The sequence below is a fragment of the Rhincodon typus genome, chromosome 42 (assembly GCF_021869965.1).
Source record: "Rhincodon typus isolate 14 chromosome 42, sRhiTyp1.1, whole genome shotgun sequence".
In the NCBI taxonomy this organism is placed as follows: domain Eukaryota; kingdom Metazoa; phylum Chordata; class Chondrichthyes; order Orectolobiformes; family Rhincodontidae; genus Rhincodon; species Rhincodon typus.
In genome coordinates, this window is record NC_063373.1 from 11005721 (window position 1) to 11020578 (window position 14858).

At 44.4% G+C, this 14858-nt stretch overlaps 1 protein-coding gene across 1 annotated transcript in view; it reads left to right on the forward strand.

Moving 5' to 3' along the window:
- Positions 1-994: 994 nt before the first annotated feature.
- Positions 995-14858, forward strand: part of LOC109928818 (zinc finger protein 271-like) — a 16615-nt gene continuing 2751 nt past the window's right edge. Inside the window, exons 1-3 of the mRNA XM_020528752.2 lie at positions 995-1187; positions 1842-1983; positions 13470-14858. The exon at positions 13470-14858 is cut by the window's right edge and continues 2751 nt beyond it. Of these exons, the coding sequence (XP_020384341.2) occupies positions 13815-14858 (1044 nt within the window). The 5' untranslated portion in view covers positions 995-1187; positions 1842-1983; positions 13470-13814. The remainder of the gene's footprint in view (positions 1188-1841; positions 1984-13469) is intronic.

Consider the following 14858-nt stretch of genomic DNA (forward strand, 5'->3'; position numbering starts at 1 on the left):
AAGTGCATTAGCCATGAGAAATGCAAGGTTAGGGTAGGGGAATGAGTCTGGATGGGACTCTCTTCAGGGGTCTGTGTGGACGTGTTGAGCTGAGTGGCCGGTTTCTGTATTGTGTGGATTCAATGATTTTAAATACAAATGTGGTTTCCTCCTGCTACTTCTATGGGTTTTGAATTCCAAACTTTATGAAGGTAATCACTTCACAAAATCTCAAGGTTCCACTTCATTCCTCTTGACCTCAAAAACAAATCTTGAACTTCTCAGCTGTCGCTCCTTCAAAACGTTGCAAATCAATTTCAGCACTTAAAGTCAAATTAAGCACTTAAAGCACCAGGATTTAAAATGCAACATTGCAATTTCAATGTTGGTATCTGCTTCTTTAAAGAACCTATATTACTCCCAGTCACTCTGTGGAACAGAGAATGAATTTGTGAATCTGCCCCTCTGTCTGCTGAATCACACTTGATACTTTCATCAATTTCTTTGTTCTGTGTGTTATCAACTTTTGTGGCTCATTAATTTGTGGGCTGGTTATTCATTATTTGGTTAAAAAGTTTGTAAGGACAGGAGAATCTGTTGCAACCATTACCAAATTTAAAAGGCCCTTTCGTATGAAAAGAAATGTTCATGAAGAGGAAGATTCCCTAAATTGTACAAATTGACCTTTCCTGATTGAAATTCAGAGAAAACGTCATTCTTTCTGCGTTGCATAACTACTGATCTGAGTGCTACCATTCACTAGTTTTATCGAACGTCCCCCTATTCACTGCCGACACCATACCCAGCCATCATTGGTGAATGAATTCCTTCTGTTCAGGGACAACTGATACTAAAAAGTGAAGATTTGTGTCAAGTTATGGCATTGGTCTCTGACTCAGTAGAATTTATTTCCTACAAGTATTATTTGGCCGTTCTACGCCATTTTAATAAACAAATCCTAAGAGAAATATTTTGTGTTTCTTATGGCCGCCCAGCTACCCAGCAGTCTCCGCGGTCTCGAAAGTTCCTCGTTCACAGACACCAGATCAGTACGCAAGCGCAGACGCCATGGTGAATAGAGCATGCGCGTAGCGGATGAAGTCGGAGGCTGGTGTTTCTTTTCTCTGCCCCGAAACGTTCCAAATGATGCGAGAAGAAGGGAGCGATGAATTGGGCGAATACACTGAAAGACTTCATGAACGTTTTCTGTAAGGCACGTAGCCCAGAAAGTGACATTTGGTCGGACCGTTTGTACGAATCGAGGGCGAATTATACTTTCGCGCTGAGGCAGGGCCCTGGGTGATTGCCGCCATCTTTGTTAGGGACTCAGGACTGCAGAGCTATGTCCGACAGCCATTTTTGTAGGGGGTCATCTTTGGTATGACTGGGAGGAGCTTGCTGCCCGTTCTTCATAATAGAAACAGCCTGTCCATCAAGATGCATTAGCCTTTCACACCCAATGTGTTATTGATGAGGCAGATCGGCAGCACAGAGGGAGAGAAAGGAAGCAAATTCTGCTCTCTAAATCCTGCTACCCATGGGAAGATTTACTTCATTGTTCAAACTCTGCTCAGTCACACGAAGACTCAGGACAGAAAATCCTGACCCTGAGTAGACTTCATCCCCAAATCAAAGGACTATCAACCGTTAGGAGAGGCTATGATAGCAGGAAATGTGTGTAGTCATTCTGGCACACAAGCAGGGGAATGTTGTGAATTTGTATCCTGAACTGACAAGGATGGCGTTTTGGGATTAGAAATGGAGGATTTATATACAGTGAAATCAAACCAAGAGAAATGTTTGCCGCTTCTGAATATTTGTCCCTGACTATCATTGATGGATTTTGTAAACATTCTTTATAGGATGTTCACTGAAGATGCTGTCACATCTCCTATGGCCTAACTATTTCCTCAACTGTGAGACCTTTTGCTGACTCCCGTGTTTCTGACATCTTTCCAGATACAGCATGAGATATTAAAACTGGAAATTGAAGTTGTTCCAAAGGTGAGTATTTTCAAATGTTCGCTGTTTTCTAGTTGGGTCTGAAGAATAATGGGATTAACAAACTAGATCAGGGGATTGGCAAAGTAGATATCGAAAGGATGCTCCTCATGGAGGTAACTAGAACAAGAGGTTTAGGATAAGGGCTAGCAGATTTAAAACGGAGATGAGGAATAATTACTTTTATCAAAAGATTGTGGATCTGTAGAATTCACTACCCCAGGGTCTGGTGAATGCTGTGACATTGAGTAAATTTAAGGAAGAGATAGGCAGAGTTTTAATTAGCAACGGGTTGAGGAATTTTTGGGAGTTGGCAGGAAAGTAGAATTGAGGCCGAGGTGCGATCAGCCATGATTGTATCAAAGGTGGAGCAACTTGGAAGCTGAATTGCCTATTCCTGCCCTTGATTCTTATGTTCTCCAACTTAATGTAAAACCTTAAGAATTCCAACTTGGCATCTTTCCTATACTGCATTCTATTTCCTATTTTATCTACTATACTGCAAAGGCAAGATTATAATGACATATGATGTTTGCTTCTAATAGTCATAGATTCATACAGATATACAGCACGGAAACAAACCCTTCAGTGCAACTCATCCCTGCCTACCAGGCAGCCTAAATTAATCTGGTCTCATTTGCCAGCATTTGGTCCATATTCCTCTAAACCCTTCCCATTCATAAACCCATCCAGATGCCTTTTAAATGTTGTAATTGTACCAGCCTCCACCACTTCCTCTGGCAGTTCATTCCATACACATACCACTCTCTGCGTGAAAATCGTTCCCCTCTCATCTCAAACCTATGCCCTCTAGTTTTGGGCTCCCCTACACGGGGAAAAGACCTTGACTATTCACCCTATCAATGCCCGTCATGATTTTATAACTTCTAACCCTCAGCCTCCAATTCTTCAGGGAAAATAGCCCCAGCCTATTCAGCCTTTCATGAGAGCTCAAAGCCTCCAACCCTGGCAACGTTCTTGTAAATCTTTTCTGAATCCTTTTCAAGTTTAACAGAATCTTACCTATAGCACCTATTCTAAAAAGGGCCTAGCCAATGTCCTGTACAGCTGCAACATGACCTCCCAGTCCTATACACAAAGCACTGACGAATAAAGGCAAGTGTACCAAACACTTTCTTCACTACCCTGTCTACATGCTCTCATACGCTAGACTGTCCTACGAGTGGAAACGTCTCCATATCCACTCTATCCAGGCCTCTCAGTGTCCTATAAGTTTCAACTCTTCAACTCTGAGTCCAGGTGCAGAATCCTCAACTGCACATCATGTGACAAGCCCTTCATCGCTGGGATCATTCTTATAAATCTCCCCTGGTCCTCTTCCAATGCCAGCGCATGCTTCCTTAGATACAGGTGCAAAACTGCTCACAATACATCAAATGCAGTCTAATCTGAGCCTGACAATCTCAGTATACAACTCTGCTCTTGTATTCTTGCCCCCTTGAAATGAATCGTAACATTACATTTGCCTTCTAATTGCCAAGTGAACCGCCATGTTAAGCTTAAAAGAATCCTGAACTAGGATCCAAAGTCCCTTTGTGTTTCAGATTTGTGAAGCCTTTCCCCATTTACACAATAGCGTATGCCTTTTATTCCTATCAAAGTGCATAACCTCACACTTTCACACATTGTATTCCAACTGCCACTACTTTGACCTCTCTTCAGCCTGCCCAACTCTTTCTGCAGCCTCCCCACATCCTTATCACTACCTGTCCCTCCTATCTTTGTGTCATTGGTAAACTTAGCAACAGTGCCCTCAGTTCCTTTGTCCAAATCGTGAATGTATAACATGAATAGTTGTGGTCCCAACACTGACTCCTATGAAATTCCTCTAGTCAGTGCCTGCCAGCTTGAAAAAGACCCCTTTATTCCTACTGCGTACCTTCTGCCAGTCACCCAATCCTGTATCTATGCTAGTACCTTGCTCCTGACGTCTTGGACATTTATCTTATTTAGCCACCTCCTGTGTGGCCCCTTGTCAAATGCATTCTGGAAATCCAAAAAAGGTCATGTCCACTGGCTCTCCTTTGTCAAACTTGCTTCTTACCTTCTCAAAGAATTCTGCAGATTTCTCAGGCATGACCTCCCCTTTACAAAGCAGTGCTGACTCAACCCTATCTTGCTATGCACTTTCAAATACTCCACAATCTCATCCTTAATAATAGACTCTAAAATCTTATGAACAACTGAGGTCAGCCTAACTGGCCTGTAATATATAAGGGACTTTGGATTCTATTGCCGGATTCTTTTAAGCTTAACATGGAGGTTCACTTGGCTATTAGGAAGGCAAATATAATGTTAGGATTCATTTCAAGAGGGCAAGAATACAAGAGCAGAGTTGTATTGCTGCATTTTGTCTCCATCCCTCCTTTAAACAGGAGTGTTACATTAGCAATTTTCCAGTCCCCGGGACCCACCCTGATTCCAGTGATTCCTGAAAGATCAGTATAAACCTCCATATTCTCCTTAGCTATCTTTTTCAGTACCCTGGGGTGTGGTTTCTCCACATTCTGATCTTTTAGCTTCCCCAGCACCTTCTGCTTAGTGATGGCTACTGCACTTGCCTCTGCCCCCTGACTGTCAAAGTTCTGGAATTCTGCTGGTGTCTTCCAGCAAGAAGACTGATGTCAAGTACCTAATCTGTTCCTCTATAATTTCTTTGTTTCTCATTTCTATTTTGCCACCCTCGTTTACCAATGGTTCACTATCCCCTCTGACCTCCGTGTCAATACAGTGTGGAGCTGGAGGAACACAGGTCAGGCAGCATCAGAGGAACAGGAAAGTTGATGTTTCAGGTCAAGACCCTTCGTCAGGACTAGGGAGGGGGGAAGGAGCTTAGAAATAAATAGTGGGTGCTGCTGGGCGAAGGGCAGGTGGGTTGGTGATAGGTGGATGCAGGTAGGGAGTTGTGGAAATTGGTCAATGGGACGGGTAGGCTGGATAGGTGAGAAGGAAGATGAATGGGGTTGTGTCAGGTCAAGGAGGCAGGGATGAGAGTGAGGGCTGGATATGGGATGAAGCCAGGGGTGGGAAGAATTTGAAGCAGGTGAATTCTATGTTGGGGCCATTGGGCTGTAAGTTCCCAACTTGGAATATAAGGTGTTGTTCCTCCAATTTTTATGTGGCCTCATTGTGACATTGGAGGAGGCCCAATATGGACATTTCCCAAAGGGAGTGGGAGGAGAGTTGAAATGGCTGGCAACTGGAAGGTTGATTGAAGCGTAGAGAGTGCAGATGCTCCATGAATCTGTCACCCAGTCTGCGCTTGGTCTGTCTGATGTCGAGGAGACCACATCAGGAGCAATGGATGCAGTAGACCCAGGTTAGAAAACGTACAGGTGAATCCCTGTAGGATATGAATGATTGTTTGGGGCCTTGGACAGAGATTGAAAGGAGGTAGGGGCAGGTGGAGCACTTGCTGCAGTTGCAGGAAAAGGCGCCACGTCTGGTGGGGTTGGTAGGGAGTGTGGAGCAGGCGGAGAGAGCGGTTCCTACGTAAAGCAGAGACGGGTGGGGAGGGTTTGATTGCTGGTGGCCAAAGTAGCAGAGGATGAAGCATTGGATTCCGAGGTTGGTGGGGTGGTATGTGAGGACCAGGGGGATTGTATCCTTGTTGTTGGGTGGAGGGGGTTTGAGGACACAAGTGAAGGAGATGCGGTTGAGGGCATTATGAATCACAGGAGAGGGGAAGTTACAGTCCTTGACGTAGGAGGATATCTGTGATGTCCGGGAATGGAATGCGTCATCCCGGACGCAGATGCGACAGATGCGAAGGAATGGGGAGTATGGGATCGCGTTTTTGCAAGAGGGTGGATCAGAGTAGGTGTAGTCAAGGTAACTGTGGGAGTTTGTGAGTTTGAAATTGATGTCAGTGTTGAGTCGATTGCAGGAGATGATGACGGAGAGGTCCAGGAAGGGGAGGGAAGTGTCGAAGATGGTGCAGGTGAAGTTGAGGTCAGAGTGAAAGGTGTTGGTGAAGTGGTGGAACTGTTCGAGTTCCTCATAGGAGCGCAGGGCAGCACCAATGCAGTCGTACAGACCCCTTCTCCCACCTCCGACAACCTTCATCTCCCTGGAAACCACCTGCTGGCCTCCTACCCTCCCTCGACCTCTTCATCTCCGACTGCCATTGCGACGTCAATCCCCTTATTCTCTCCAACCTTCTCATCTACTCCCACCTGTCTCCAGCCGAACACGCAGCCCCCCAGCTCCCTCCACTCCAACCCAAACCTTGCTACTAAACCTACTGACAGGGGTAGCGGGGTGGTAGTATGGTGTACTGACCTCTACATCGCTGAGGCCAGGCGTCAACTCTCTGACATCTCATCCTACCTTCCCCTCAATCATGACCGCACCCCCAATCACCATGCTGGCGGGTGATGTCCAGGGAGATGAAGTTTGTTGGAGGAGGGAGAAGGGGTCTGTATGACTGTATCGGTGCTGCCTTGTGCTCATCCACTTCACCAATGCCATTCACCCCGACCTCAAATTCACCTGGACGATCTCCGGCACCTCCCTCCCCTTTCTGGACCTCTCCGTCTCCATCTCTGGCAACCAATTCAGCACTGACATCTATTTCAAACCCACCAACTCCCATAGCTACTTTGACTACACCCCCTGTCGCCCATCCTCCTCCTTCGCCTCGACCGCATCTGCTCCCTGGATGAAGCATTCCACTCCCAGACATCACAGACGTCCTTCTACTTCAAGGACCGCAACTTTGCCTCTCTTGTGATTCATAATGCCCTCAACTGTATCTCCTGCATTTCCCGCACTTCTGTCCTCAAACGCCCTCCCCCCAGTAACAACAAGAATAGAGTCCCCTGGTCCTCACATACCACCCCACCAACATCCGAATGCAATTCATCATCCCCTGCCACTTTCACCACCTGCAATCAGACACCATCAGCAAAGGGATATTCCCCTCCCCATCCCTATCTGCTTTCCATTGGACTGTTCTCTCCGTGACTCCCTCGTCCACTCCACACTCCCCACCAACCCCACCACACTCAGCATCTTTCCCTGCAACCGCAGGAAGTGCTACATCTGCCCCTACACCTCCCCCTCACCTCCGTCCAAGGCCCCAAACAATCATTCCGTATCCGACAGGGATTCACCTGTACGTTTTCTAACCTAGTCTACTGCATCTGTTGCTCCCGATGTGGTCTCTTCTATTTTAGAGAGACCAAGCACAGACCGATTCGCGGAACATCTGCACTCTGTATGCTCAAATCAACCTTCCAGTTGCCAGACATTTCAACTCCCCTCCCACTCCCTTTGTGACATGTGCATCTTGGGCCAGCTCCAATGTCACAATGAAGCCACACAATAATTGGAGGAGCACCTTGTATTTCACCTTGAAAGCTTACAGCCCAATGGCGTCAACATAGAATTCACTAGCTTCAAAATCTCCCCAACACTGACCTCATCCCATGTCCAGCCCACCCTCTCATCCCCTCCTCCTTGACCTGACACAACCTGTCCATCTTCTTTCTCGCTTACCTCCCCACCCTTCCTGTCGAACAATCTCCAGAACCCTCTACTGCATCCACCTATCACCAACCCACCAACCTTCGCCCAGCCCCACCCCCCTCACTATTTTTGAGCTCCCTTCCCTCTCCCCTGTCCTGATGAAGGGTCCTAACCCAAAACATTGACTTTCCTGTTTCCCTGGTGCTGCCTGACCTGCTGCGTTCCTCCAGCTCCACATTGTGTTGACGCTGATTTACGGCATCTGCAGGTCTTGTTGTCTCCTATCCACTCTTACCTCTCTCTTTCATACATGTAAAAAAATCTCTTGCAATCTTCTGTTATTTTTCTAGCTAACATACTGTCATTTCATTTTCTGCCCGCCACCTTATAACTTTTTTACTTGTCCTCCGCTAGCTTTTAAAGGCTTCCCAATCCTCTGACTTCCCACTAATCTTCACCACATTGTATGCTTTTGTTTTTTAGCTGTCCCTGAGTTCCCTTGACAGCCATTGTTACCTGGTCCTCCCCTTGATATATTTCTTCTTCTTTGGGATGAAATTCTGTTATGCCTTCTGAATTACCCCAGAAACTCCTGTCACTGTCTTCCTGCTAGGATGCTCTCTTAATTGACTCTGGCCAGCTCCTCCCTCATGCGAGTAGTCACCTTTACTCAATTGTAATGTATTTACATCTGATTCCAGCTTCTGTGCTTCAAACTGCTGGTCAATTCTTTCATATTGTGAGCACTACCCCGTGGAAGTTCCTTCACCTTCATCTCCCGAATCAAGTCTGCCTCACAACACAACACCAAGTCTTGAATTGCCTGATATGCTGTAGGCTCTATAAGCTGCTGCAAGAAAGAAATCTTGTCATCATTCCACAAATTCCTTTTCTCGGTATCCGCTACCAACGTGATTTTCCAAATCCACGTACATAACGAAGTTTCCCATGGTTATTGTAATAGTGCCTTTCCTACATACGTTTTCTATGCCCTGATTGACTTTCTGTCCCACAACCTGTCTGCCTCTAGGAAGCGCGTACAGAACTTCCATCAGGGTCCCTTTACTTTGCGATTCCTTAACTCTACCCACACAGATTCTATGCCTTCTGACCCTATATCACTTGATAACGATGTAATTTCTTACTAACAAGACAACCTGCCATCTACCATCCTTTCGATAAGACACATAACCTTCATATTTATTTCCCCGCCCTGTTCGCCTTGCAGCCACATCTTTGTCATGCGCACACCATTGAAATTGCCAATTTCAATCTGCGTCATTTGTTTGTTTACCTATTTTAATATACTACATGCACCTTCAGTCCTGCATGACAGCCCCTCTTTTCGTAGTTGTCCTTTCATCTGCTGTGCCTGAAGTTAAATTCCTAACCTTTTCCATACTCTTTGTTCTAATAGTTGTTCTGGGAATTTTATTAACCTCTCCTGAGCTCTCATTGCATCAGGTCACAGGCAGACAAATTTCCTGCCGATCATCACATACCATAAGGCCCCTTGCCACACACCCTTGGCTGATGAATTAGTATCCTCCATGTTGAACATTTGGAGGAAGCACTGTGGATGCCAAGGGCACAGAATGTACTTTGGATGAAAGTTAAATGATGACCATGATGTTCTTACCAATCATTGTAAAAACCTATCTCATTCACTGTTGTCCTTTAGGGAATGAAAACTACCATCCTTACCCTGTCCGGCCTAAATGTAATTCCAGATTAACGTGAATGTTCTTGATTCTTAATTGCCCTCAGAAATGGTCCAGCAAGCCACCAAAAAGTCTCAGAGGTATTAAAATGGATGAATCACCTGGCATCGTGTAGAGCGCTGGGAACTACTGAGGCAAACACAGTCTGGTCAACTCTCAGAATTCTTCCTTCCCAACGTCTGGGGTTTAATGCCAATATTATCTCACCGATTAGCCAAACAACAGCCTAAGGTATTCATACTCACAGAATCATGCCTTACACACAAAGTCCCAGACAACACCATGCCTATCCTTCTGTATGTCCTGTCAGACCCGGCACAGGCAGTGGGACAGTGGTATATAAATTGGAGGAAGTCTTCCTGGTAACCGCAACATTGACTCCAGATCTCATGATGTCTTGTGGTAGTTTGAGGTCAAACATGGACAAGGAAACCTCCTGCTAATTACCGTGCCCCCCGCTCCATATTGTAAACACAATTTGGCAGAAGCACTGTGGGTGGCAAAGACATAGAATATTTTGTGGATTCGAGCTGACAGCATCACTACTGACTTGGTTGAAACCTGAAGGACGTGAAGTAACCACTGCACAGTCCTTGAGGAAAGAAAGTTCCGTGTTTGCACGGAACCTTCTATCATGCTGTATGCATTGTGCTAAATGAGAGAGCCTCTCAACAAATCTAATAATTCCAGATTGGGCATCCATGATGCACTGTGGGCCTTTAACAGCAGCAGACTTGTTCTCAACCAGAATCTGTAACCTCATGGCCCAACAAATCCCCATCTAGCAATGTAATTGTAACCTTTTTGTTCCTTAGGTCCAGCCAAATTGATTCTATCCTTGAACCGTCCGAGCTATTCTCTTTCTCCAGCACTGCATTGGTCTCCTTAACCAATAGTTCCACTCACTTCCTTTTCTATCTTTTCTGAACAACTTATACACGGGTATATTTAACATCCATTCATGCCCTCCTTTGAGCCAGTTCTCTCTTATAACTACAACAGAACCAATAGTTCTTGTCAATCTTTCAGCTTTACATATAAATAAAAACTTTAGCGATTTTCCAGTTTCCTGGCTTGTATCTAATGCCATTGCTGCTGTTGCTGACATACATACTTTTTGTTTTCAGTCCGTGGAGTTGGTGGACTTAGTTGAATTTTAACTGAAAATGGTCAAATTACGGGACAGGCATTTTATCGCGCTTTAACAGAGCCTTTTAAAGTAACAGAATCACAGGAGTGTTCTGGCACAGAAGAATGCCATTCTCTTGCTTTTGCTTTCCTTAGCAGTAACTCTGCAAATTCTTACTTTAAATATCCAATGCCAATTTCCTTTGCATATCAAAATCTAGACCATTAATAAAAGTCAAGAAAAGCGAGGGACTCAATATGGGAGCTTGGGGAAATCCATTACAAACTTTTCTGTAACCTGAAACCAATTACCATATGTTTCCTCTGACTCAGTCAATTTCGCGTCCAGATTCTTACTGTTTATTTTATTCCACACCCGACAACGCTCCTCACAAGCCTGTTCTATGGCACTGTATGGAATGATTTTGGGGGAGAAAAGAATGACAGAAAGTTAGGGACACACCTTATTGATGAAATAAATCCTGCCCTACAGATCCTGCTACTTTATTGGATGGCCTACCCCATTTGCTGTATGGCTGTGTTCAGTCATATGAACACATCGAGCACCAACTCACAACCATGAGTACACAATATCCTCAAATCAAGAGACTGCAGACCACAACGAGGGACGATATCCAGTAGGACATATGTACAGATATCCCTGATCAGAAGGAGGGGATGTTGTAAGTTTCCATCCTGTTTTGTCAGTGATGAACTTCATAAACTTCTTTTACAGAATGTTACAAGAGTCATAGAGTCAAGCAGCACGAAAACAGACCCTTCGGTCCAACAAGTCCATGCCGTACGTAATCTAAAACTAAACTAGTCCCACCTGCCTGTTCCTGGCCCATATCCCACCAAACCTTTCCTATTCATGTACTTATCCAAGTGTCTGTTAAACGTTATCATTGTGACCACATCCACCACTTCCTCAGAAAGTTCATTCCAAACACGTGCCAACCTCTGTGTAAAACAAATTGCCCCTCGTATCTTTTTTTAAATCTCTCTCCTCTCACCTTAAAAATATGTCCCCCCAGTCTTGAAAGTCCCCCATTCAAGGGAAAGACACCTAACATTAGCCCTATGTATACCTCTCATGATTTTATAAACTTCCATAAGGTCAGCTATCAACCTCCTAGGCTCCAGAAAAAAAGTTTCAGGCTGTCCTGTCTTTCTTTATAATTCAAACCTTTCAATCACAACAACATCCTGGTAAATCTCTTCTGGACCTCTCCAGCTTAATCATATCCTTCCTGTAACTGAGCGATTAGAACTGTACACAGTACTCAAGAAGAGGCCTCACCAATGTCTTGTATAACTTCAACATGATTTCCCACTCCTATATTCAAAGGACTGACCAATGAAGGGAAATGTGCTAAACACCTTTTTAACTACACTGTCTATATGTGATGCAAAATTCAAAGAATTATGTACATGAACCCCTAGGTCCCTCTGCTTTACAACACTATCCAAGGCTCTACCATTAATTGTATAAGTCCTACCTTTACCTGTTGTACCTCGCATTTATCCAGGTTGAACTCCAGCTGCCATTTTTCAGCCCATTGGGAAACTCAAACCAAACATGACATCAGAATCAGAGAATCACTTGATTGAGCATAACATGGACATTATCAGCCTTTGAACAACTTAATTGCAGATCATGATCCAGTTCTATTTTGGAAGCCACGATCAAGTCTGGCTCTGTAACATTTGTAGGCAGTGTGTCTTTTAAACATTGTAATTGTGCCCACATCCGCCACTTCCTCAGAAAAGTTCATTTCACAGGCAAACCAGTCTCCGCGTAAAAAAATTTGCCCCTTATGTTTTTTTTTTGAATCTCTCTCGTCTTGTCTTAAAACTATGCCCCCTAGTCTTAAAATACCCCATCCTAGAGAAATGAAATCAACAATGAACGCTATCTATACCCGTCATGATTTTATAAACCACTATAAGGTCACCTTTCAACCTTCTATGTTTCAGTGAAAAATGTCCCAGCTTATCCAGTGTTTCTTTATATCTCAGACATTCCACACCCAACAACATTCTGGTAAAGAAGGGTCTGGACCCGAAACATCAGCTTTCCTGCTCCTCTGATGCTGCTTGGCCTGCTATGTTCATCCAGCTCTACACCCTGTTACCTAACATCCTGGTAAATCTCGTTTGAACCCTCTCTAGCTTAATAATATCCTTCCTATAACTGGGTGAACAGAATTAGACACAGTACTCCAGAAGTGGCCTCACCAATGCTCTGTACGACCTCAATATGACTTCCCAACTCCTGTATTCAAAGGACTGAACAATGAAGGCAAGCATGTTAAACGCCTTTTAACCACCCTGTCTATATGTGTCGCAAACTTCAAATAATTATGTACCTGAACCCCTGGGTCCCTCTGTTCAACTATGCTACCCAAGGCCCTATTATTAATTGTATAAGTCCTGCCCCTGTTTGTTGTACCAAAATGCAGTATCTCACATTTATCTGGATTGAACTCCATCTACCATTTTTAGGCCCATTGATGCATTCAATCAAGATCCCTTTATAATCTTAGAAAGCCTCCTTCACTATTTACAATGCCATCAATTTTGTGTCAACTGCAAACTTACTAACCATGCCTTCTATATTTTCATCCAAATCATTTATATAACTGACAAAACAAAAAGGGCCCAGAACTGAATCCTGTGGAACACCATTGATGACAGGCCTCCAGTCTGAAAAACAACCCTCCACTATTAATCTCTGTCTTATGTATCCAATTGGCAAGCACACTCTGAATCCTATGTGACCTAACTTTACTAATTAAACCACCATGTGGAACCTGGTTTGAAGAAACTCCCTTCACAATTGTTCATAAACTCCCTCCAAAGACAGTTCAGAACAACAGATTGGAATCTCTCCTGTCTGGTCAGTCAAGGTGTTTCGTGTTAATGTTTCAGAAATATGGCGATATCTCCTGGTGTATGAATTTGTTAAAAGGATTGGAAACAATTATCCAACACTTTGGGATTTCAGTGCAGGAAGGAGTGAGAGTCAGTGAGACAGGGATTTACAGTTTTGGGGGAACAAGAGAGAAATGTAATCTATGGAAACTGGAATTCTCCAAATTTCTATCCAGCTCTGACAGTGATGAAATTTGTTGATTCCTTTTACAGGATATTTGAAGACAAAGATTTACAATGCAAAACTCAAACAAAACATCATGTTGAGATCACACAGAATCACTTGATAAATATCAACAGCCCTTGAATATGGAAGGAAACAGGTTTATCTGTTATTAAAGATTTCAAACATCAATATAACTGGAAAGACACTGAACCACAGACACGGCTGAGAGAGAATGCTCCAGTGAGCTGACTATGTAAAAGATCTTTGACCAGTATCACAGACTGGGACAAAAAAACACCCTGTTCACAGCGGGCACAAACTATCCACTTTTTTAATGTGTGTGAAGCTTCAACCAATTACCCAATCTATAAATTCACAGGGACAGCTGCACAATGGAGAAACCGTGGGAATGTGGAGATTGTGGCAAGGGATTCAGATTCCAATCTGAGCTGGAAATACATCGACGCAGCCACACCGGTGAGAGACCATTCACCTGCTCAGAATGTGGGAAGGGATTCACTGCCTCATTCAAACTTCTAGCACATCAGCAAGTTCACAGTGATGAGAGACCTTTTAAATGTGCAGACTGTGGAAAGCACTATAAAAATGCATGGGAATTGGCATCCCATAAACTTGTTCACACCGATGAGAGACCGTTCAGGTGCCCTGAATGTGGGATTAGGTTTAAGCATTCATCTCACTTGCGGGGGCACCAGCGAGTTCACACTGTGGAGAGGCCATTCATCTGCTGTGAGTGTGGGATGGGATTCACTCAGTCATCCCACTTACTGAAACACCAGCAGGTTCACACTAATGAGAGACCTTTCACATGTTCAGATTGTGAGAAGAGCTTCAAAAGCAGCAATGATCTTCGGGTACATCAACGAATTCACACTGGGGAGAGACCATTTATCTGCTCAGTGTGTGGGAAGGGATTTACTCAATCAACTCACCTCTTAAAACACCAGCGAGTTCACAGTGAAGAGAGACCCTTTAAATGCCCAGATTGTGGACAGCAGTATAAAAGTGCATGGATACTGACAGTCCATCAACGTGTTCACACGGATGAGAGACCATTCAGGTGCTCTCACTGTGGGACTGGGTTCAAGCGTTCATCTGAGCTCACTGCACACCAGCGACTTCACACTGGGGAGAGGCCATTCATCTGCTCGGTGTGTGGGAAGGGGTTTACTCAGTCAACACACCTGCTAACACACCAGCGAGTACACACTACAGAAAAACCTTTCAAATGTTCAGACTGTGAGAAGAGCTTTAAAAGCAGCAATGGCCTTCAGTTACATCAGCGAATTCACACTGGGGAGAGGCCATTCGTCTGCTCAGTGTGTGGGAAGGGATTTACTCAGTCAACCCATCTGCTTACACATCAGCGAGTTCACAGTGAAGAGAGACCTTTTAAATGCCCAGACTGTGAGAAG